The 23,566-nt window shown below is 44.6% G+C and overlaps 1 protein-coding gene across 10 annotated transcripts in view; it reads left to right on the top strand.

Annotated features, from left to right (window-relative positions):
* The first annotated feature begins 3,231 nt into the window (after positions 1–3,231).
* The window catches only part of CHKA (choline kinase alpha), a 66,800-nt gene continuing 46,465 nt past the window's right edge, over positions 3,232–23,566 (top strand). For 3 of the 10 annotated variants that reach the window (XM_082409744.1, XM_082409742.1, XM_082409748.1), the window contains exon 1: positions 3,237–4,054. In XM_082409744.1, the coding sequence (XP_082265870.1) occupies positions 3,345–4,054 (710 nt within the window). In that variant the 5' untranslated portion in view covers positions 3,237–3,344. Of the gene's footprint in view, positions 4,055–23,566 lie in introns of all 10 variants that reach the window. The other 7 variants (XM_082409747.1, XM_082409746.1, XM_082409750.1 and 4 more) reach the window with 6 other exon arrangements.

The following is a 23,566-nucleotide window of genomic DNA, read 5'->3' as shown; positions in this document are numbered from 1 at the left end:
TTTTGGAAAATTTTTTCCGATGTCCTAGAAGAAAAGATTTTACACTTGGAACACACTCTCTCCAGCACCAGTGGCTGCCACAGCAAATTCCTCTCCAAGCTTTGTCCACCTGTGCACAAATGATCACATTCTGGTCATCAGAATGTACATTCCAGTTTGCATTCTTTTCTTATACGACGTCGTCTTCCGAGGCTGAGTTGCTACAAGTGTGTGCGTTATTCATTGCCGAATGCCAGCTGCTGGCCGAGAAGCCACGCCATGCAGCATGCTGCACGTAACAACAATACGGGGCGGGGGGTTCCTGCTCGCCGCACACTTCCTGTACATCCTCTCGCTCATCCCTCACAACAACCCTGTGCCCTGCGGATTATAACCCCCAGGTTACAGCTGAGGAAACTGAGGCTCAACCCAAAGTCATACAGTTAGGAAGTGCTGAGCCAGAACTTCATTTGTTCAGCAAATACTTCCGAGGGCCTACAAACCTCAGGGCCTGCTGGGCACTGTGATGAAGAACAAGACACTTAGGTCCCTGCTCTCCTGGAGGTTCCAGTCTGGTGGGGACACGGACAATACACAATAGAGCAACTAACAAAGGGGAGGCGGGAGGGAGAGGGGGGCGTGGGGTGGGCAGCGTTGCTCGTCCAGATTGGAGCAGGGGCCAGGCAGAGCTGCTTTCCTCACTGCCCAGTACTGCCAAGCCCTCTGGCTGGCACACTGAAGGCACTCGAGAAATGTGCGGAAAATGAACCCTGCTTACCAACTTCCCTCCTGTCTGATACACCAACATCTTTTATAGCGCAGTCCAGGGCGCTAGACAAACATTTAGGTTATTTCCAGCTTTCTTCAGTGAGAGAGAACACGGTGATGGGCAGCTTTAGGCATAGGGCTTTTTGCTGCCGATGACTTCTTTTCTTGGGAGGAAGTCTTGAGAATGGGGTTGCTACCTCAAGGGTCATGGGCATATTTATCCTTCTGGATTTCTCCTTTGGGTGGTGATACGCCTGGCACTTTTCCTGAGCACCTACCGTGTGCTGTATACATCATCAGAGATGACTCTGGAAAGTTGCTATTATTATGCCCCTTGCAGAGGTAAGCAGACTGAGGCTCCTGAGTGCCTGGTAGAGATGCCTTCTCAACTAGCTCAAACACCCTTAATGTAAAACCTAATATTTTAGCATTACTATATGCCAAGCTTCCTCAGTCTCTGCAGTCTCTGCTTCGGCGGTGTTGCGTGGAATTGACCACCCCGGTGCTAAGGGTGGGTCCTGACTGGCCAGGCCAAGGATGGGCCATTGAGAGCTAAGTCCAGGACTTTAGTTTGACTGTAGGAGAGGGAAGTTTTGTCCATATGGAGATGGTGCTCTTCACACAAAGGAGCCAGGACACCTGCTTTGCTCCTCACCTTGGCCAAGGGACCTCACCTGAGTTGTTCAGCCTCTGCCAGGACTCAGTCTTCATATCCATTTAATGGAAGCAGTAACAGATATAACTTTCCAACACTTTTAATGAGGCAATTTTTTATTCCCACAGGGAACTGCGATCCCACAAAGGGGTCTGTGGGTTCTAGTAGCCTAAACCGGGCTTGAAATGACAGAGGCTCAACCCCTACTTCCTGTGCCCCTTCCTCCTGGCCAGGTTTCTGGCATTCCTCTGAGATTACCAGGCTGCTGTCACGGGACAGTGGGATAAAGGCCTGTCACCTGGGCAGACCATAGACACAGCCCCACCACCTGAGGGCTGGTATTTTTATTTTTATTTTTTTTATTTTTTATTTTTTTAAATTTTTATTTATTATTTATTTATTATGTTTATTTTTGGCTGTGTTGGGTCTTCGTTTCTGTGTGAGGGCTTTCTCCAGTTGCGGCGAGTGGGGGCCACTCTTCATCGCAGTGCGCGGGCCTCTCACTATCGCGGCCTCTCTTGTTGCGGAGCAGAGGCTCCAGACGCTCAGGCTCAGTAGTTGTGGCTCACGGGCCCAGTTGCTCCGCGGCATGTGGGATCTTCCCAGACCAGGGCTCGAACCCGTGTCCCCTGCATTGGCAGGCAGATTCTCAACCACTGCGCCACCAGGGAAGCCCCGAGGGCTGGTATTTTTAGACAAAGTCCTTGGCTCTCTTATCTAAATGGCCTGACTGTAGACCTTGATTTCTCAGCTTTTCCAACATCCAATGGGACTCCTCCTCCGCCCCCGCCTCAATGCCGGATGGCTCCCAGCTCCCTCCAGTTCAATGTCCACGCCCACCTCCACAGCTGCCTTGACAAAAGCCCCCTTTCATCATAATCCTTTTGTTCAATGAGCGCATTTTTCTTGGAGCAAGTTCAGCCAAGTGCACACTGCTAAAAAGAGATGTTTTCTTCCCGAAGACTATGAAACCCCCACATAGAAGCCATTTCCTGCATGCCAGGCGCTGAATTTCCTAAGCAGCCAGGGAACCCTCTTGTCCCAGCTCATGCCCGGTAAAAACAGGATCTGTAATTTTAAAATTTATCCATACTCCAATTGCTTTCGGAAAGGATTGGGGCGGCGGGGTGAGAGAGGAGTGAGGGACATGGGGCAGTTAATGGGGTAAATGTGGTAAATGGGAGCAGGGGCCCTTGCCTCCCCTCCGCAGGCAAAGGTGTGTTAGTCACAGTCACGGGGCTGCCTCCAGCGTGGGGGCGGGCGGGGCGGCATCCACAAAGCCAGCAGCCCCGTGGCACTCACCTTTGGCCAGTACGCAGGGCAGCTGCGGGGATGCCGCCCCGCCCGCCCCGAGCCTCTAGGCCCTGGCATCCTCAGCACCACGGACAGGGAAACTGAGGCTGCAAGAGGCTTCAGAGGGCTCCGCGGCCAGCTGTGCGTCCTTGAACCAGTCGCCTCTTCCCCCTTTCGGGCCTCGGTTTGTGTGACCCGGGGACAATAATTTCTCAGGCTCCAGCTTGGACGGGGCGTGGCCGCGCCTCGCAAGGAGCTGAGCCGGCGCTGGGAAGTGTTATAAAAACACACGTACGGAGCTGCAGAAGGAGGTGCCTCGCCCCAAGGTCATGCGGAAAGAGAAGCCAGCCTCCAGGGACCGGCTTCCTAACTGCCCGCGGCCAGGTCCCGGCCTCTAATGTCCTGCAGGATTCGAGGGGTCAAGCAAAGTTTCAGCCACCAAAGCCAAGTTCTGGCTCCCCCGAGGCTCAAGGGCCGCGCAGCCCCCACCGGCTCTCGGCCACCCCCGCCCCCAACCCGCCGCCTCGCTAGCTTTCTCCATTCTCGCGACCCCGGGCACCGGCTCAACGCCCCGCCCCCCTCGAGGCCCCGCCTCCCGCGGCCGCAGGAAACGAAACGGAGGGGGGGGGGCCGTGTGCTGCCGCAGCCAATGGGGAGGCGGCGTGGCGAGAGCGGAGGCGGTTGTGATGCGCCAGGCCGACGGGCGGCGGCCAATCAGCGGCGAGCGCGAGGGCGGGCTGTGACGCGGACGGCGCTCCTCGTGCGGCGGCGGTATAGGAGCGAGCGCCACGACCAGCAGGACCAACCGAGCGCCGCCGCCGACCGCCGCTTGCCGCCTCTACGCCGCCGCCGCCCCGCGCCCGCTCGCCGCGCCCCCAACCGCCGCCGCCCCCGGCCTGCCCGTCAGCGAGCGGGCGAGCGGCCTCCGCGCCCGGCCTCCGTGAGGGGGGCGTCCAGCCGGACCCTGAGCCTCGTCCTCTCGCGTTGCGGCCGACCGCGCCTCCTCGGTCGCCTGCCCGTCATGAAGACCAAGTTCTGCAACGGGGGCGAGGCGGAGCCCTCGCCGCTCGGACTGCTGCTGAGCTGCGGCAGCGGCAGCGGCAGCGCGGCCCCGGCGCCCGGCGTGGGGCAGCAGCGCGACGCCGCCAGTGACCTCGAGCCCAAGCAGCTGGGCGGGCGGCAGCCGCAGCTCGCGCTGCCCCCGCCGCCGCCGCCGCCGCTGCCGCTGCCCCCACCGCCGCCGGCCGACGATCAGCCCGAGCCCAGGACGCGGCGCAGGGCCTATCTGTGGTGCAAGGAGTTCCTGTCCGGCGCCTGGCGGGGCCTTCGCGAGGACCAGTTCCACATCAGTGTCATCAGGTCGGTGTCGGCGGCGCGCCGGGGCGGGCGGGAGGGAGGGTGGGCTGCGCGGACGCGGTCGGGTGACGCTGGCCGGGGGCGGAACCTGAGGTCGGGGGCGGGGCCGGGGGCTCTGCGGCCCGCGAAGCCACCTTTCAGGAGCCTTTGTGAAATCCAGGCCAGATCCCGTGAAACGGGCCCCCGAAGACCTTCCAGAAGGCAGGCTGTTGAAAACATACCGCTTTCGTGGGAAAACACGTCTCTTCTAAGGAGAACAGTACTGTTCAATCATAAAAGTACATTTTGTCCAGAAGCTTAAACTGTGTCTAGCAAGTCTCTTTGGGTTTAGGGCCTTGAATGAAGGAGGGATGTTTTGGCTGGCTTAAAAAAAATCACTTGGTGACTTACTTTTAGTTCCTCAATTCCATGATTAGGTTTTTCCCACTGAAAGAGACATTTGTTAGCGGTGAAGGGGTGACGTTTGTTAGTTCCCCACTAACCGCTCAGACATGTAGGTGTGTGACCAGCCAAAGTTAGGGTGTGTGGCTCCAAAAATAACTAAGAGCAAGGGAGAAAGAATTTCCCCCCTTTTCTAAGCTTAAAAAAACTAATCATAAGTTTAAATTACAAAAAAAGTAAGTGTGTACGTATTCAGACTTAACAGCAAAACATAAACTTGGCTTTTGTCCCACTTGCTCCCATGAGATGATCACTTAACATTTAGTGGGCATCCTTCTATTGAGACCTTTAAAAATGTGTTTTCTTTTTCTGCTAATTTTCTTGTAACTGGTTGACCAGGTTGAGTGCAGTATCTAGAAACTGGCTGGCTGGCTGCTGCCGATAAGCCCCAAATCCAATTTTAGTCATTTGATTCCTTTTCTGTGCCCGGTGCTTCGCCAGAGCCGCAAATGCAGCAAAATTAACTGAGCTTCACTTTCTTTTTGTGTCTGTGGCCTCTTACAGATATGCCTAGGAGCAGTGAGAATCATAAAGGTAGAAAGAGAAAAGAAAACCAAAGAATTGCTTAATGAAACCTTTTTTTGTTTTTTCCTGAAATGAAACTGTCTCCCAAACTATCACATTTAGTTAGGGCTGAAAATTCTCAGTGAGAAGATCATCCTAGGCCATGTGATCTTCAGAAGGTCATCCAGCTGTAAAATGGAAAACGTAGAGGGGCAGTGCCTGAGGTCAGTGGCTCTGTGCTGACATCAGCGTGATCTGCCAGGTCTCTTGAACCCACCTCCTACTCCAGTGCTCTTGCCTGTTGTCTCTGAAAACGTTTTGGACACCCTGGATCCAGCTGTAAGATGTTTTTGAGGTGCTTTTCTGGGGAGTGTCACTCATTAGATAAACCTTTGTGTTTTGCTCAAACCTGACATTCTGAAAGCATTGAGGATGTCGATGAAAAAACTAATCGGTAGTCAATCTAAGAAAGAAATGGAAAATTTTATTCAAGTCAGACTGAGGGTTATAACCCAGAGACAGCCTCTCACAGAGCTCTGAAAACTGTTCGGAAGAGGTCAAGGGGGAGGCCCAAATATATGTGATGGTTGCAAAGGGGGTGCGTGCAGTCAAGCACACGTCTCAGCCGAAGGTTGCTGCTAGTCACGAGGAGTGACTTCTCAGTTCATGCTCTTAGTGCCTTTCTAAGTGTGGGAAGGTGCAAGAATGAAATATTTCTCCAGAAGATATAGTATCTCTCTGAGGGTCAGTTCTGTCATTTTTCTGAGGGCACAAAGTACTTCATCCTGATCTTTGCCCTGAATTCCTTTCAGGGTGTGTTGTAAGTCAGCGACTACAGTGGCTAATGATTTGATTCTCATTGAACTGGATAGTGGGCAGGATTCTTTATTCTGCAGTCCCTTCCCTTCCGGTTGTAATTTCAACCAAGGTTTGGGAGGCATTTCGTGACCAATCTGTCCCACTGCGTTAAGAATGCTCATTCCCAGGTCAGGTGAAGATTTCGTTAATAGGCCACTTAATGTGCTGTTAGTGGACTAGGCCCTGTTAACAGTAGCGAAAAGCCTCTGGACCACCTATCTTAGTAGTCTGTTATGCTCCAGGAAAAGTTTCCTTCTTTTTTTTTCTTTAAATTTTTTTTTTTATTATTTATTTTTGGCTGCGTTGGGTCTTTGTTGCTGTGCACAGGCTTTCTCTAGTTGCGGCGAGCAGGGGCTACTCTTTGTTGCGGTGTGCGGGCTTCTCATTGCGGTGGCTTCTCTTATTGCGGAGCATGGGCTCTAGGCACGCAGGCTTCAGTAGTTGTGGCTCGCGGGCTCTAGAGCGCAGGCTCAGTAGTTGTGGCGCACAGGCTTAGTTGCTCCGCGGCATGTGGGATCTTCCCGGGCCAGGGCTCGAACCCATGTCCCCTGCATTGGCGGGTGGCTTCTTAACCACTGCGCCACCAGGGAAGCCCCGAAGGTTCCTTCTTGTTGCTTCTTCCCATATCTAGAGCTATACTATTATAATCGTTGGTCTTATAGAACTATAAGTTTGGTCAATCATTTCAAGTTGGCTAATCATCATTAATTTTATTGGAGGCTTAGTCACACACTTGGTAATGCAAGAAACAGTAATCTTGTAAAATAGGCAGATTACTGGTAATATAGCTAGTGACATTAATAAGGTCATAAGTAAGTATTTAAACTAAGAACTTCCATTAGGTTTGGCCCAGTATCGCCCCAGGTCGTCTGACCAGTCTGTTCTGGGCCAGTTGCTGTCTTTAAGGGAAATAATATACTGGCGTTGTATGTGAAGTTCACCAAAGATGTCTTCAAGTGCAAGGTGAGTGAGTGGCGGGTCATTGTGACCCCTAACAGGATTGGGAAAGGAGTTACATGGTTGGCTCCAGAAGAAGAAAAATTGATCTTTATGGTTGAGCAGGTATTTCTGTCACTGGGGAGGTCTGGTTAACGCGTAATATGCAGATGCGCGATGCGCACCAGAGGGGAGGGAGGAGGCCAAATGGGCAGAGAAAAATTTTATGTTTAAATTTTTCTTGTCTTGCCTTAAAATATGAATTTTTATTTCATCAAGGATGTTTTGTTTCTTTTCTCCAGGAATCAGTGGTCTTGGAAGACACAGCTTTCCTTTTGGTTTGGTGGACCTTTTAAAATAATGTTGTATGGTATGATACACTGCCTCGCAGTCCTGTTTTCTGGAATAGAATGTAGTTATGGAATGAGTTTAATAAGGAGAAAAGAGGTGATTTAGGATATGGGAAAGTGGGTGATGCCTAGCTTTAAAAAAAAGGCAAAAGAGGTAGTTCAAGTGGGGAAAGGTATACACTTGGTTGAAATTCAGTGGCCCTCCGTAGACAGTTCATGCACAGGTTCTGGCTGTCACGTGCTCTGATCCATCTCTGCAGCCCCGGCTTTTTGCTGAGTGCTGGTCTCTGGGGTGTGTGAGACCTCACCGCCTCAGTGCAGTCCATCCAGTCTGTCCCACACTTAACCCTGTTGCTCCTCCCCACCCTGGAATATGCTTCTCCTGCTTTTTTTCTTTGAGTTATTAACAGCAGCTGGCTGGTGCCTCAGGATTATTTCTCACCCTTTGCGTTTGCTCAGAAAGCCCTCCTCAGCACTCAGTGGCAACTCAACCCCAGTGAACTGCTTTTGTGCCCACACCTCCTGTCTGCTCCGGGCCCGCTGTCCTTGCTTAGACCCTGTAACAGGAGGCACCTGTGGATATCCTTGTGCTTTGGGTGACCCCCCCCACCCCATTCTGTATCCCATTGCCAGGGATTTCTCAAATATGCCGACTCCTTTGTTTAAAAGTTTACTGTGGCGTCCTGTAGCTGGAGAATAAAATCCAAACTTGTTTGCATGGTTTATACTTGGGCCCCAGCCTTAATTTTTCAGGGTGCTTCTTTTTTTGTTGCTGTTTTAAAATCATTCCTTTCCCCTAACCAGCAGCAACTAACAGTGAGCTAGTTACACTTGTCCTTGCACTTCTTGAATGAGCTTTGTGTTTTCAGTCTCCAGACCTTTCTTTGTTCCTACACTCTGCTTGGCAGCCTGGTGTCTGCCTTTTTTTTTTTTTTTTTTAAATAAATTTATTTATTTATTTAATTTTTGGCTGTGTTGGGTCCTTGTTGCTGCACATGGGCTTTCTTTTAGTTGCGGTGAGCGGGGGCTACTCTTCGTTGCGGTGTGTGGGCTTATTGCGGTGGCTTCTCTTGTTGCAGAGCACGGGCTCTTGGCGCGCGGGCTTCAGTAGTTGTGGCACACAGGCTTAGTTGCTCCGCGGCATGTGGGATCTTCCTGGACCAGGGCTCCAACCTGTGTCCCCTGCACCGGCAGGCGGATTCTTAACCACTGCGCCACCAGGGAAACCCCCTGGTGTCTGCTTTTAAAATACCTCCTTCAAGGCCTAACTTAGAGAGCCAGACAGAATTAGTTTCTTCCTCGTTTAGGTTTCTTCCATAGGACTTCATGCATACACACCTTTATGTCACAGCACTTACCACATTGTGTGTGTTTATTCGTTCAAGTCTGTTAGATTGAATTCCTAGAGGGCATGTCGTGTTCATCTTTGTATCTCCAGTAGTAGAAGAGTGCCTGAGTTGAGCCCCTGGATTTTAGCTTAAATTGGCTTCTTTGCTGTCCTCCTAATGTGATGACAGCGCTCTTTGTAATCAGACTACTGGTTGCCTGAGTCCCTCCAGCTATGAGTGGTATAGGGAAAGATAAAAATTACCGTAACATGAAAATTGTCATTAAGGTCCTGACCACTTGGAAATTTTGTCCATGCCCGGACATCACAGCTGAACACTAGCTTCTGTCTCCGCCCGTCAAATCAACGTTTGTTATTATCACTCTCACTGCTGGTGGATAAAACAGTCACAGTGAGTTGTGAAATGAAATTGTAAATCTTGCAAAAGATGCAAGATATCATGAAGTTTGATGAAAGAAATGTTTGTGGACTATTAAAGTTATACACACATCTCCCCACAGACCCACTACCAGTTGAGAAACGATAGGATAGATGGTACCATGGGCCCTTCAAAATCAGATCATTTAAATATCAAAAGACAGAGAGGGCCTTGAAAAGACTGGCAAAGTCCTCAGCTGTATTTGCAAAAGTATACAGTAAAAGTCGAAGGAGTGAATTGTGCTTTATGGTGGGTGCTATCTTAAAGGGTTTTGGAAAAATTATGCCAAAACTCCCTACTTGATTTCCTTTATATGTACATAGTTACTTTGATAATCTAAATTATCTTACATGTAAAGACATAAATCTGTTTCATTTTTCAAGATAAAGTTTCATTTACACTTTGTTTTTACTACACACTGTGAAAATTTGGTCCCTTAAGGGGCCTTACTTTTTTTAAAAAAATGAATAAGCTTAAGTTTTTTTAGAGCAGTTTTAGATTCACAGCCAAATTGGGCAGAAAGTACAGAGTTCCCATTATACCCCCCCCCCACCCCCCACAGCCTCTCTCACTGTTGACATCATTCTTCTCCTGCAGTGGTACATTTGTTAAGTCCACGAACCTACACAGACACATCATCACCCAAAGTCCACTCTTGGCGGTGTACCTTGTACAGGTTTGGACAAATGTATAATGATGTGTACTGTATCCACCACTGTAGAATCCTGCAGAATAGCCTCATGGCCCAAAAAGTCCTCTGTCCTCTGCCGATTTATCCCTCCCTCCCCTCAAACCCTGATCTTTTTAGTGTCTCCATAGTTTTGCCTTTTCTAGAATGTCATATGGTTGGAATCATACAGTATAACCTTTTCAGATTGTCTTCTTTCATTTAATAATATGCATTTAAGTTTGCTCCGTGTCTTTTCATGGCTTGATAGCATATTTTGTTTTAGTGCTGAATCATATTCCGTTGTATGGGCGTACCACGGTTTATCCATTTGCCTGCTGAAGGATATCTTTTTTTTTTTTTAAGTCTTTATTGAATTTATTACAATATTGCTTCTGTTTTATGTTTTGGTTTTTTGGCCCCGAGGCATGTGGGATCTTAGCTCCCCGACAAGGGATCAAACACGTACCCCCTGCATTGGAAGGTGAAGTCTTAACCACTGGACCGCCAGAGAAGTCCCTGAAGGATATCTTGATTGCGTCCAAGTTTTGACAGTTACGAATACAGCTGTTGTGAACATCTGTGTGCAGGTTTTTCTCTGGACGTGTTTTCAGTTCATTTGGGTAAATACCAACAAGCCCAGGTGCTGGATTATATGGTAAGAGTATGTTTAGTTTGGTAAGAAACTGCCAAACCATCTTCCAAAGTGGCTGCACCATTTTGCATCGCCACCAGCAATGAATGAGAGTTCCTGTTGCTCCACATCCTCACCAGCATTTGGTGTTGTCAGTGGTCTGGATTTTGGCCATTCTAGTAGGTGTGTAGTGGTATCTTGTTTTAATTTGTGAATCTCTAATGGCAAATGATGTCGAGCATCTTTTCCTATGCTTACTTGCCATCTATCTTCCTTGCTCAGGTGGTTGCTTGGATCTTCTGCCCATTTTTAATCAGGTTGTTTTCTTATTGTTGAATTTCAAGAGTTCTTTGAATATTTTGGATAATAGTCCTTTATCAGATGTCTGTTGCAAATATTTCCTTCCAATTTGTGGCTTGCTTTGCGTTCTCTTAATAGTGTCTTTTGCAGAGGAGAATTTTTTAATGTTAATGAAGTCCAGCTTATCAGTTATTTCTTTCATGGATCATGTCTCTGGAGTTGTATCTAAAACATCATCACCATACCCAAGGTCAACTAGATTTTCTTTAATGTTATGTTCTAGTTTTATAGTTTTGCATCTTACATTTAGGTCAATGATCCATTTTGAGTTAATTTTTGTGAAGGTATAAGGTCTGTGTCTAGATTTAATTTTTTTGTCTGGGGCTGTCCAGTCCTTCCAGCACCATTTGTTGAAAAGACTGTCCTTTCTCCACAGTTATTGTTTTTGCTCTTTGTCAAGATCAGTTGACTGTATTGATGTGGGTCTGTTTCTGGCCTCTGCATTCTGTTCCATTGATTTATTTGTCTTTTTTTTTTTCTTTTGGCCAGTATCACGCTATCTTGATTCCTGTAGCTTTATAGTAAGTCTTGAAATCTGTACGATCAGTCCTCAGACTTTGTTGTTTTTCAGTATTGAGTTGGCTATTCTAGGTCTTTTGCTTCTCCATGTAACTTTATTTTATTTTATTTTATTTTTTTAATGTCTGAAACATTTATATTAACATATTTCCATACATATTTCCATACAAATACAAATATAAGATTTTTAGAAATTTCATGTAATGTCTGAAACATTTATATTAACATATTTCCATACATATTTCCATACAAATACAAATATAAGATTTTTAGGAATTTCATGTAATGTCTGAAACATTTATATTAACATATTTCCATACAAATAACCCAATGAAAGTTTAGTATTAGTTGTTTTGTTTGTTTTTTTATACTGCAGGTTCTTATTAGGCATCAACTTTATACATATCAGTGTATACATGTCAATCCCAATCGCCCAATTCAGCACACCACCATCCCCACCTCACCGCAGTTTTCCCCCCTTGGTGTCCATATGTCCATTCTCTACATCTGTGTCTCAACTTCTGCCCTGCAAACTGGCTCATCTGTACCATTTTTCTAGGTTCCACATACATGCATTAATATATGATATTTGTTTTTCTCTTTCTGACCCACTTCACTCCGTATGACAGTCTCCAGATCCATCCACGTCTCAACAAATGACTCAATTTCGTTCCTTTTTATGGCTGAGTAATATTCCATTGTATATATGTACCACATCTTCTTTATCCATTCGTCTGTTGATGGGCATTTAGGTTGCTTCCATGACCTGGCTATTGTAAATAGTGCTGCAATGAACATTCGGGTGCATGTGTCTTTTTGAATTACGGTTTTCTCTGGGTATATGCCCAGTAGTGGGATTGCTGGGTCATATGGTAATTCTATTTTTAGTTTTTTAAGGAACCTCCATATTGTTCTCCAGAGTGGCTGTATCAATTTACATTCCCACCAACAGTGCAAGAGGGTTCCCTTTTCTCCACACCCTCTCCAGCATTTGTTGTTTGTAGATTTTCTGATGATCCCCATTCTAACAGGAGTGAGGTGATACCTCATTGTAGTTTTGATTTGCATTTCTCTAATAATTAGTGATGTTGAGCATCTTTTCATGTGCTTCGTGGCCGTCTGTATGTCTTCTTTGGAGAAATGTCTATTTAGGTCTTCTGCCCATTTTTGGATTGGGGTGTTTGTTTCTTTGATATTGAGCTGAATGAGCTGTTTATATATTTTGGAGATTAATCCTTTGTCCGTTGATTCATTTGCAAATATTTTCTCCCATTCTGAGGGTTGTCTTTTCGTCTTGTTTATGGTTTCCTTTGCTGTGCAAAAGCTTTGAAGTTTCATTAGGTCCCACTTGTTTATTTTTGTTTTTATTTCCATTACTCTAGGAGGTGGATCAAAAAAGATCTTGCTGTGATTTATGTCAAAGAGTGTTCTTCCTATGTTTTCCTCTAAGAGTTTTATAGTATCCAGTCTTATATTTAGGTCTCTAATCCATTTTGAGTTTATTTTTGTGTATGGTGTTAGGGAGTATTCTAATTTCATTCTTTTACATGTAGCTGTCCAGTTTTCCCAGCACCACTTATTGAAGAGACTGTCTTTTCTCCATTGTATATCTTTGCCTCCTTTGTCATAGATTAGTTGACCATAGGTGCGTGGGTTAATCTCTGGGCTTTCTATCTTGTTCCATTGATCTATGTTTCTGTTTTTGTGCCAGTACCATATTGTCTTGATTACTGTAGCTTTGTAGTATAGTCTGAAGTCAGGGAGTCTGATTCCTCCAGCTCCATTTTTTTGCCTCAAGACTGCTTTGGCTATTCGGGGTCTTTTGTGTCTCCATACAAATTTTAAGATGATTTGTTCTAGCTCCGTAAAAAATGCCATTGGTAATTTGATAGGGATTGCATTGAATCTGTAGATTGCTTTGGGTAGTATACTCATTTTCACAATGTTGATTCTTCCAATCCAAGAACATGGTATATCTCTCCATCTGTTGGTATCATCTTTAATTTCTTTCATCAGTGTCTTATAGTTTTCTGCATACAGGTCTTTTGTCTCCCTAGGTAGGTTTATTCCTAGGTATTTTATTCTTTTTGTTGCAATGGTAAATGGGAGTGTTTCCATAATTTCTCTTTCAGATTTTTCATCATTAGTGTATAGGAATGCAAGAGATTTCTGTGCATTAATTTTGTATCCTGCAACTTTACCATATTCATTAATTAGCTCTAGCAGTTTTCTGGTGGCAGTTTTAGGATTCTCTATGTATAGTATCATGTCATCCGCAAACAGTGACAGTTTTACTTCCTCTTTTCCAATTTGTATTCCTTTTATTTCTTTTTCTTCTCTGATTGCCGTGGCTAGGACTTCCAGAACTATGTTGAATAATAGTGGTGAGAGTGGACATCCTTGTCTCGTTCCTGATCTTAGAGGAAATGCTTTCAGTTTTTCACCATTGAGAATGATGTTTGCTGTGGGTTTGTCATATATGGCCTTTATTATGTTGAGGTAGGTTCCCTCTATGCCCACTTTCTGGAGAGTTTTTATCATAAATGGGTGTTGAATTTTGTCAAAAGCTTTTTCTGCATCTATTGAGATGATCATATGGTTTTTCTTCTTCAATTTGTTAATATGGTGTATCACATTGATTGATTTGCGTATATTGAAGAATCCTTGCATCCCTGGGATAAATCCCACTTGATCGTGGTGTATGATCCTTTTAATGTGTTGTTGGATTCTGTTTGCTAGTATTTTGTTGAGGATTTTTGCATCTATATTCATCAGTGATATTGGTCTGTAATTTTCTTTTTTTTAGTGTCTTTGTCTGGTTTTGTTATCAGGGTGATGGTGGCCTCATAGAATGAGTTTGGGAGTGTTCCTTCCTCTGCAATTTTTTGGAAGAGTTTGAGAAGGATGGGTGTTAGCTCTTCTCTAAATGTTTGATAGAATTCACCTGTGAAGCCATCTGGTCCTGGACTTTTGTTTGTTGGAAGATTTTTAATCACATTTTCAATTTCATTACTTGTGATTGGTCTGTTCATATTTTCTGTTTCTTCCTGATTCAGTCTTGGAAGGTTATACCTTTCTAAGAATTTGTCCATTTCTTCCAGGTTGTCCATTTTATTGGCATAAAGTTGCTTATAGTAGTCTCTTAGGATGTTTTGTATTTCTGCAGTGTCTGTTGTAACTTCTCCTTTTTCATTTCTGATTTTATTGATTTGAGTCCTCTCCCTCTTTTTCTTGATGAGTCTGGCTAATGGCTTATCAATTTTGTTTATCTTCTCAAAGAACCAACTTTTAGTTTTATTGATCTTTGCTATTGTTTTCTTTGTTTCTATCTCATTTATTTCTGCTCTGATCTTTATGATTTCTTTCCTTCTGCTAACTTTGGGTTTTGTTTGTTCTTCTTTCTCTAGTTTCTTTAGGTGTAAGGTTAGATTGTTTACTTGAGATTTTTCTTGTTTCTTTAGGTAGGCTTGTATAGCTATAAACTTCCCTCTTAGAACCGCTTTTGCTGCATCCCATAGGTTTTGGGTCGTCGTGTTTTCATTGTCATTTGTCTCTAGGTATTTTTTTATTTCCTCTTTGATTTCTTCAGTGATCTTTTGGTTATTTAGTAACGTATTGTTTAGCCTCCATGTGTTTGTCTTTTTTACGTTTTTTTCCCTGTAATTCATTTCTAATCTCATAGCGTTGTGGTCAGAAAAGATGCTTGGTATGATTTCAATTTTCTTAAATTTACTGAGGCTTGATTTGTGACCCAAGATGTGATCTATCCTGGAGAATGTTCCGTGCGCACTTGAGAAGAATGTGTAATCTGCTGTTTTTGGATGGAATGTCCTATATATATCAATTAAATCTATCTGGTCTATTGTGTCATTTAAAGCTTCTGTTTCCTTATTTATTTTCATTTTGGATGATCTGTCCATTGGTGTAAGTGAAGTGTTAAAGTCCCCCACTATTATTGTGTTACTGTCGATTTCCTCTTTTATAGCTGTTAGCAGTTGCCTTATGTATTGAGGTGCTCCTATGTTGGGTGCATATATATTTATAATTGTTATATCTTCTTCTTGGATTGATCCCTGGATCATTATGTAGTGTCCTTCCTTGTCTCTTTTAACATTCTTTATTTTAAAGTCTATTTTATCTGATATGAGTATAGCTACTCCAGCTTTCTTTTGATTTCCATTTGCATGGAATATCTTTTTCCATCCCCTAACTTTCAGTCTGTATGTGTCCCTAGGTCTAAAGTGGGTCTCTTGTAGACAGCATATATATGGGTCCTGTTTTTGTATCCATTCAGCCAGTCTATGTCTTTTGGTTGGGGCGTTTAATCCATTCACGTTTAAGGTAATTATCGATATGTATGTTCCTATGACCATTTTCTTAATTGTTTTGGGTTTGTTTTTGTAGGTCCTTTTCTTCTCTTGTGTTTCCCACTTAGAGAAGTTCCTTTAGCATTTGTTGTAGAGCTGGTTTGGTGGTGCTGAATTCTCTTAGCTTTTGCTTGTCTGTAAAGCTTTTGATTTCTCCATCAAATCTAAATGAGATCCTTGCCGGGTAGAGTAATCTTGGTTGTAGGTTCTTCCCTTTCATCACTTTAAGTATATCATGCCACTCCCTTCTGGCTTGCAGAGTTTCTGCTGAGAAATCAGCTGTTAACCTTATGGGAGTTCCCTTGTATGTTATTTGTCGTTTTTCCCTTGCTGCTTTCAGTAATTTTTCTTTGTCTTTAATTTTTGCCACTTTGATTACTATGTGTCTCGGCGTATTTCTCCTTGGGTTTATTCTGTATGGGACTCTCTGCGCTTCCTGGACTTGGGTGGCTATCTCCTTTCCCATGTTAGGGAAGTTTTCGACTATAATCTCTTCAAATATTTTCTCTGGTCCTTTCTCTCTCTCTTCTCCTTCTGGGACCCCTATAACGCGAATGTTGTTGCGTTTAATGTTGTCCCAGAGGTCTCTTAGGCTGTCTTCATTTCTTTTCATTCTTTTTTCTTTAGTCTGTTCCGCAGCAGTGAATTCCACCATTCTGTCTTCCAGGTCACTTATCCGTTCTTCTGCCTCAGTTATTCTGCTATTGATTCCTTCTAGTGTAGTTTTCATTTCAGTTATTGTATTGGTCATCTCTGTTTGTTTGTTCTTTAATTCTTCTAGGTCTTTGTTAATCATTTCTTGCATCTTCTCAATCTTTGCCTCCATTCTTATTCCGAGGTCCTGGATCATCTTCACTATCATTATTCTGAATTCTTTCTCTGGAAGGTTGCCTATCTCCACTTCATTTAGTTGTTTTTCTGGGGTTTTTTCTTGTTCTTTCATCTGGTATATAGCCCTCTGCCTTTTCATCTTCTCTATCTTTCTGTAACTGTGGTTTTTGGTCCGCAGGCTGCAGGATTGTAGTTTTTCTTGCTTCTGCTCTCTGCCCTCTGGTGGTTGAGGCTATCTAAGAGGCTTGATGGTAGGCTCTGGTGGTGGGTAGAGCTGACTGTTGCTGTGGCGGTTCCATGTAACTTTAGAATCAGTTTGTTGATATGCGCAAAATAACTTGCTGGGATTTTTATTGGGATTGCACTGAATCTATAAATCCAGTAGGGAAGAACTGACATCTTGACAATATTGAGTCTCCCTATTCACAAACATGGAATATCTCTCCATTTATTTAGTTCTTTGATATCTTTCGTTAGAATTTTGTAGTTTTCCTCATATAGATCTTGTACATATTTTGTTAGATTTATACCTCAATATTTAATTTGGGGGGGTGCTAATGTAAATGGTAACACGTCTTTAATTTCATTGTCTACTTCATTGCTGGTATACAGGAAAGCAACTGATTTTTGTATATTAACCTTGTATCGCATAACCTTGCTATAATTGCTTATTAACTCCAGGAGTTTTTTTCTTCAGTCTAGTCTCTTGGCTTGCTCATCTCTGACCCTTATGCCCACGGTCTCCTTCCCGGTTTTCCTCTCTGGCGGAGCCTGGCAGTCAGCCTAGACTCCCTCCATGATCTCACCATCCTCTGTCCTCTGGCAGGGAATATTGTACTGCCCTAGGACAACCCTCATCTTTAGCTTTGCATTAGCCCATCTTGCATCCACAACCAGACTGCCATCTCCCTGTAAATCAACATTCACTCATCTCATTGTGCCTAGTACTTTTTTTGTTGAATATCACAGAAGTCCAGGGCCTGGTGATGAAACAATAAAAACATAAGGCCCAGGAGGTCCATGTGGGCTAGAAGGGATGTGGGGCACTTTGTGGAGAAAGTGGGAGCATCCCTGAACTCTGAAATGTGGAAGGACCTTTCAGGTGGGAAGAGGAGGCAGAGGTGTGCTGTGTCCCAAGGATGCTAAGGTTGGTGGCTTGAAATGGGTATTTTAGAAATACTTTCTGAGGGACATTTGGTAATGTCCGGACACATTTTTGATTGTCACAATTTCGTGGTGGTGGTGGTGGTGTTACTGGCATCTAGTGGGTAGAGGGCAGGGATACTGCTCAACATCCCACAGTGCACAGGACAGCACTTCCCTCTCCGTGCCCTGAACGTGGACGGTGCTGAGGTTGAGCAGCCTGGAGCAGAGGACTGAAGCCCGAGCTTTTCTCTGTCCCGCACACTCTTTTTTTTTTTTTTTTTTTAATAAATGTATTTATTTTATTTATTTATTTTTGGCTGTGTTGGGTCTTCGTTTCTGTGCACGGGCTTTCTCTAGTTGAGGCGAGCAGGGGCTACTCTTCGTTGCGGTTCGTGGGCTTCTCATTGCGGTGGCTTCTCTTGTTGCAGAGCACGGGCTCTAGGCGCGTGGGCTTCAGCAGTTGCAGCATGCGGGCTTCAGTAGTGTGGCATGCAGGCTCAGTAGTTGTGTCTCACGGGCTCTAGAGCACAGGCTCAGTAGTTGTGGCACATGGGCTCAGTTGCTCTGCGGCATGTGGGATCTTCCCAGACCAGGGCTCGAACCCGTGTGCCCCGCATTGGCAGGCGGATTCTTAACCACTGCACCACCAGGGAAGCTCTGTCCCACACACTCTTAAAGATTAACCTTTGCTTTGCAGTTGGTAATGATAATAAGCAACTGACATTATCTTCTGTAATCTTCACAGACCCCTACTAGATACTGTTACACCATTTTACAGAGTAATTTGCCCAAGACCATGCGGCTGTCTGCAGAGCCAGCAACCCACCTGGGACAAAGCCTGTTCTCATAACTGTGCCTGCAGACTTGGTGTTGAGAGAGCTGGGAGTTAAGACACCTGTTCCTGATTACTGTGTATTGATGCTGTCATTTTACTCAAGTGCTTTTTTCCCCCTGAGCTGTGGTCGTTTCAAGTTGAATTTTAGATGGTTAGAAGAAATTTTGCAAAAATCTCCTTTTTTCTTGTTTGTGCTCTAAATTCAGTAGCTCTTTTGATATTACGCTTCTATTTTCCGTGCAGTCCCTGAACCTTAAGGAGACTGAGTCCTGTGTGTGCTGGGCTTTGCGCCATGTTACTTGCGGACAGTTTGCAGAGGTTTCAGTGACTTTTTTGGTTTTCAGCAAGGTACAGTTGGTTCGGTGCAGACCAGAAACTTCCCATCTCAGTTTAGCAGGTGAAAACCTTTGTGCTAAAGGCTTCTCTGGAGCAGGCAGTGTCTCAGGTTTCTCGTTGTCTGAGCTGACTCACCGAGATGGACTCCTTTTCCAAATGGTTAAAAATACCTACATGTTTTTGATGGATGAATGGATGAGCAGAGTGTGGCATATACCTGCAATCAGATGTTATTCAGCTGTGATAAAAAGGAGAGTCTGACACGTTACAACATGGCTGAACCTGGAGGACGTTCTGCTAAGTGAAATAAGCCAGTCACAAAAAGACAAATATTGTATGATGTCACTGCTGTGAGGTCCTTAGAGAAGGCAAATTCATAGGGACACAGTAGCCTGGTGGGTGCCCGGGGCTGGAGGATGGGGAATGGAGAGTTAGTGTTTAAAGGGCACGGAGTGTCAGCTTTATGAGATGAACAGTTCTGGAGGTAGAAGATGGTGATGGTTGCACAAGAATGTGAATGTACTTAATGCCACTGAACTGTACACTTACAGATGTTTAAGATGGCAAATTGTATGTTATGTGTGTTTCACCTCAACTTAAATATGGGGAAAAAAAGTAATCTAGAGGTTTGACGTGAGGAATGGCATATTTCAAGACCATGGGCACTTCACTAACTTGTTGTATCACTACAGCATGCATTTTCCCCATGTAGAATGCTGTAGAATAAAACAGAAATAACCTCGTTAAGACTTGGTAAGTCTGCAAATAAAGGATACAAACCATTTGTAAAGCTACTTGTATTAAATACATGTTGCTAAAATAAAAACTGTGTTATACAGTAAACTACTATCTAGTGAAGTGATTTTACTCCAAAACTTAAAAAATTGTTTCTGTGGGGCAGAGAGAGTCCACACAATAGTGCAGAGGCTGTCTCCCCTGCATTCACTTTATCACGTGTAGTTAAAATTACCAACTACTTCCTGTCACACACTGAGTACTTGAAGCACAGGGTGTGACGTTCCCAAGTGCCCAGGACCTGCTCCGTGTAGACCAGCTTCCTGCTGCCGTGTTAAAGTGACACACAACACAGCATGAATGGACCACATCTACTGGACTGTTCGGCCTTATCATTGACTCGGATTTGACCTCCTTTCTACACATGGAGTATATTTTCAATCTATGAGAACTTTTCAGAGCAAGCAAACTTGAATGATAGTTTTTATAGCCAACACCTGCCAGTAGCATTAAGTGTTTTTCGCAAGGTGGGTGAACAGTCTGGGAGGATTTGTGAAGCGGCCAGGAACCAAGATGGCATCTTGCGCTGCGGCTTCGTGTTTGGAGAGGGAGTGATGAGGGAAGCGCCGTGTCGTGGTCCCACCCTGAGGACTGAGCCGTAGCAGGTGGGGAGCTGGAAGGAGAGTTTTTACAGTTGCTGTGGCCCAGCCACCTTCCTTTGCTTCCCCGCGTTACGGTTGAGTACTCTCTGTATTTGAGTGGGGAGCCCTCTTGCCACCTCTGGCCTCCTGGGTAAAGTACAGCCATGCCATAAATGGTGAGCTGATAGACCTTTAAGTCAGGAGTGTTTCCTCATTTGCCTCATGGCGGGGAAATGTTCATTTTTTCTTCCTCCTTGAAAATCTCCACTGCCATTAAGTCTGGAAATAAACTGTACTTTATCCCAAATGTGAGGGTAACCTGTTTGAAGTGTAGTGACCTGTTAGCAAGTTAAGAGGGTCTTGATTGATTTTGTGCCTTACCAGGGTTTTGGGGTTTGTCCTGTGTTTAGGTAGCATGTAAATTTCCCCGAGATGCTTCATTGTCTAACACAGTCGACTTCTGTTGGAAAAGATTATGCTTCAGGTTCTGGAACAGTGGGGCTAACGTAGAAAAAGATGAGTTGAGGGAGGAGAGAATCAACTTGCCTAAACCTAGAACTGCCTCTAAAGTTGAAGGTTGGAAAAGTCACCAAGAAACAAATTGATCATTATTACTGAAGATTGATATCATTGAAAAACATTTTGTCTTTTTAAAGGGCTCAGTCAGGCAGTTCAGGGCTGAAAATGAGGCCCGGGCCTAAAAATCCTGAAACGTACACAGGATATTATCTGTTATGTGACTAGAGGAAAGAAATTAGCAGGAAAGTTTCAATTAACTGGAGCGCAAGTTACTAAACATTTTCCTTAATTTTTTTTATTTTTATTTTTTATTTTTTTTAAATTTTTTTTATTTAATTAAATTAATTAATTAATTTATGGCTGTGTCGGGTCTTCGTTTCTGTGTGAGGGCTTCCTCCAGTTGCGGCAAGTGGGGGCCACTCTTCATCGCGGTGTGCGGGCCCCCCACCATCGCGGCCTCTCCCGTTGCGGAGCACAGGCTCCAGACGCGCAGGCTCAGCAATTGTGGCTCACGGGCCTAGTCGCTCCGCGGCATGTGGGATCCTCCCAGACCAGGGCCCGAACCCGTGTCCCCTGCACCGGCAGGCAGACTCCCAACCACTGCGCCACCAGGGAAGCCCTCCTTAATTTTTTTTTTAAGAGAAAGTGTGAAAATAAGAAAAAGCAGGGCTTCCCTGGTGGCGCAGTGGTTAAGAATCTGCCTGCCAATGCAGGGGTCACAGGTTCGAGCCCTGGTCTGGGAAGATCCCACATGCCGCAGAGCGACTAAGCCCGTGAGCCACAATTGCTGAGCCTGCGCGTCTGGAGCCTGTGCTCCGCAACAAGAGAGGCCACGACGGTGAGAGGCCCGCGCACCGTGATGAAGAGTGGCCTCCGCTCTCCACAACTGGAGAAAGCCCCCGCACAGAAACGAAGACCCAACACAGCCAAAAATAAGTATAAATAAATAAATAAAATTTAAAAAAAATAAATAAATAAAAAGCAATATTACTTTAAGCATTAAGAACATTCCCTGGCCCGCCTTGGAAGCCGTTCACATCTGAGTTCCTCTGTGTGTGTCTTAACCTCCCTAGCGCTCTGTAGTGATATTTCATGTTCAGAATAAGGGCCCCAGGCCAGGGAGGGGCTTGAAACGTGAACGGGTACATCACATTTGCCACCCCGTATTTAAAGCAGGAACGGAGGGAGGTACAAAGAGTTTTTAGATTTTCCACAAGAGTGTTTTATTTGTTAGCCTCTCATTATCTTGTGGTTAGGATGGTACTTCATACCGACCTGATGATTAACCAGGAAGTCAGTTGAGTGAGATAGCTCCCTCCTTGAGCATTCATTCCTTTTATTTGTGAAGGGATTACACAGGACAGTTGGAAAAAAACAAGGGTTATTTTTGCTCATTTTGTTAAAGAAAAAAAATCTTTGAGTAGATAATCAGTGTACTGGCTTTAAGATTCAAACATTACGAAAGGGTGTCTTTCTCCCATCTCTGACCCCGGCGCCTCTCCCTAGAAGCAAGCACTTCCAGAGAGATGTCATGCATATATTAGTATGTGTGGGTGTATTCGTTTCTTCAGCAAACACTGAGAGCTGCAATGCGCTAGGCCTTGTGCGAGGGGCTGAGAATGTGTAGCTTCCCCTCCCTCTTTAATACTTAACAGTAGATCACTTTTTTTTTTTAAACATCTTTATTGGAGTATAATTGCTTTACAATGGTGTGTTAGTTTCTGCTCCGTAACAAAGTGAATTAGTTATACATATACATATGTTCCCATATCTCTTCCCTCTTGCGTCTCCCTCCCTCCCACCCTCCCTATCCCACCCCTCTAGGTGGTCTCAAAGCACCGAGCTGATCTCCCTGTGCTACGCAGCTGCTTCCCACTAGCTATCTATTTTACATTTGGTAGTGTATATATGTCCATGCCACTCTCTCACCCTGTCACATCTTACCCCTCCCCCTCCCCATATCCTCAAGTCCATTCTCTAGTAGGTCTGTGTCTTTATTCCCATCTTGCCACTAGGTTCTTCATGACCTTTTTTTTTTTTCCTTAGATTCCATATATATGTGTTAGCATACTGTACTTGTTTTTCTCTTTCTGACTTACTTCACTCTGTATGACAGACTCTAACTCCATCCACCTCACTACCAATACGTCCATTTCATTTCTTTTTATGGCTGAGTAATATTCCATTGTATATATGTGCCACATCTTCTTTATCCATTCATCCGATGATGGACACTTAGGTTGCTTCCATGTCCTGGCTATTGTAAATAGAGCTGCAATGAACATTTTGGTACATGGCCATCATCAAAAAATCTAGAAACAATAAATGCTGGAGAGGGTGTGGAGAAAAGGGAACACTCTTGCACTGTTGGTGGGAATGTAAATTGATACAGCCACTATGGAGAACAGTATGGAGGTTCCTTAAAAAACTAAAAATAGAACCACCATATGACCCAGCAATCCCACTGCTAGATCCCTTTTTTTGCACTAAAAGCAGCACTGTGTCTTGGAGATTGTTTTATATTGGTATTTATTGAGCTACCTTATTCTTTTGAATAGCCATATAGTGTTATATTTTAATTGAAATATCATTTTGATCTTTTCAGGACAGTTTGAATACTAGAATTTCTGCTTTGTTAAGTTAATCACGGTAATAAAAGATTCCATTCATTAAGTGCTCACTCTTGCCAGGTACTACGCTGACTGTGCTTATCTCATTTAACCCCGGGCAACGAGCCTCAGGGAGAGGAATTCTTAACCCCTGGGGCCCAGAGAGGCTGAGTAGCTTGCCAGGAGTTAGTGTTAATAAGTGGTGACTCCTGTCGAGTTCTAACACAGTATGATGGTTATTTCAGCTAGTCACTCAGGTATGCACTTCAGTTTAGGCAGAGATTACATACACCTGTCTCTATTTTTGCCCAGATTTTTTGTAATAAGCAGTTCTCTACAATAGCACCTATTGCTTGCAAGGTATGTGCAAAAGTATCCTGAGAGTATGATGTCTGGCAAGGCCTTCAAATGACCTTGAGCGTGTTGACGAGTCCTATATTTTAGGTAAGTAGTAAAGTCAA

This window comes from Balaenoptera physalus, assembly GCF_965194825.1.
Source record: "Balaenoptera physalus genome assembly, chromosome: 10".
In the NCBI taxonomy this organism is placed as follows: Eukaryota; Metazoa; Chordata; class Mammalia; order Artiodactyla; family Balaenopteridae; genus Balaenoptera; species Balaenoptera physalus.
The sequence above is the reverse complement of the archived record's forward strand: the minus strand, read 5'-3'. Positions and strand labels throughout refer to the sequence as shown.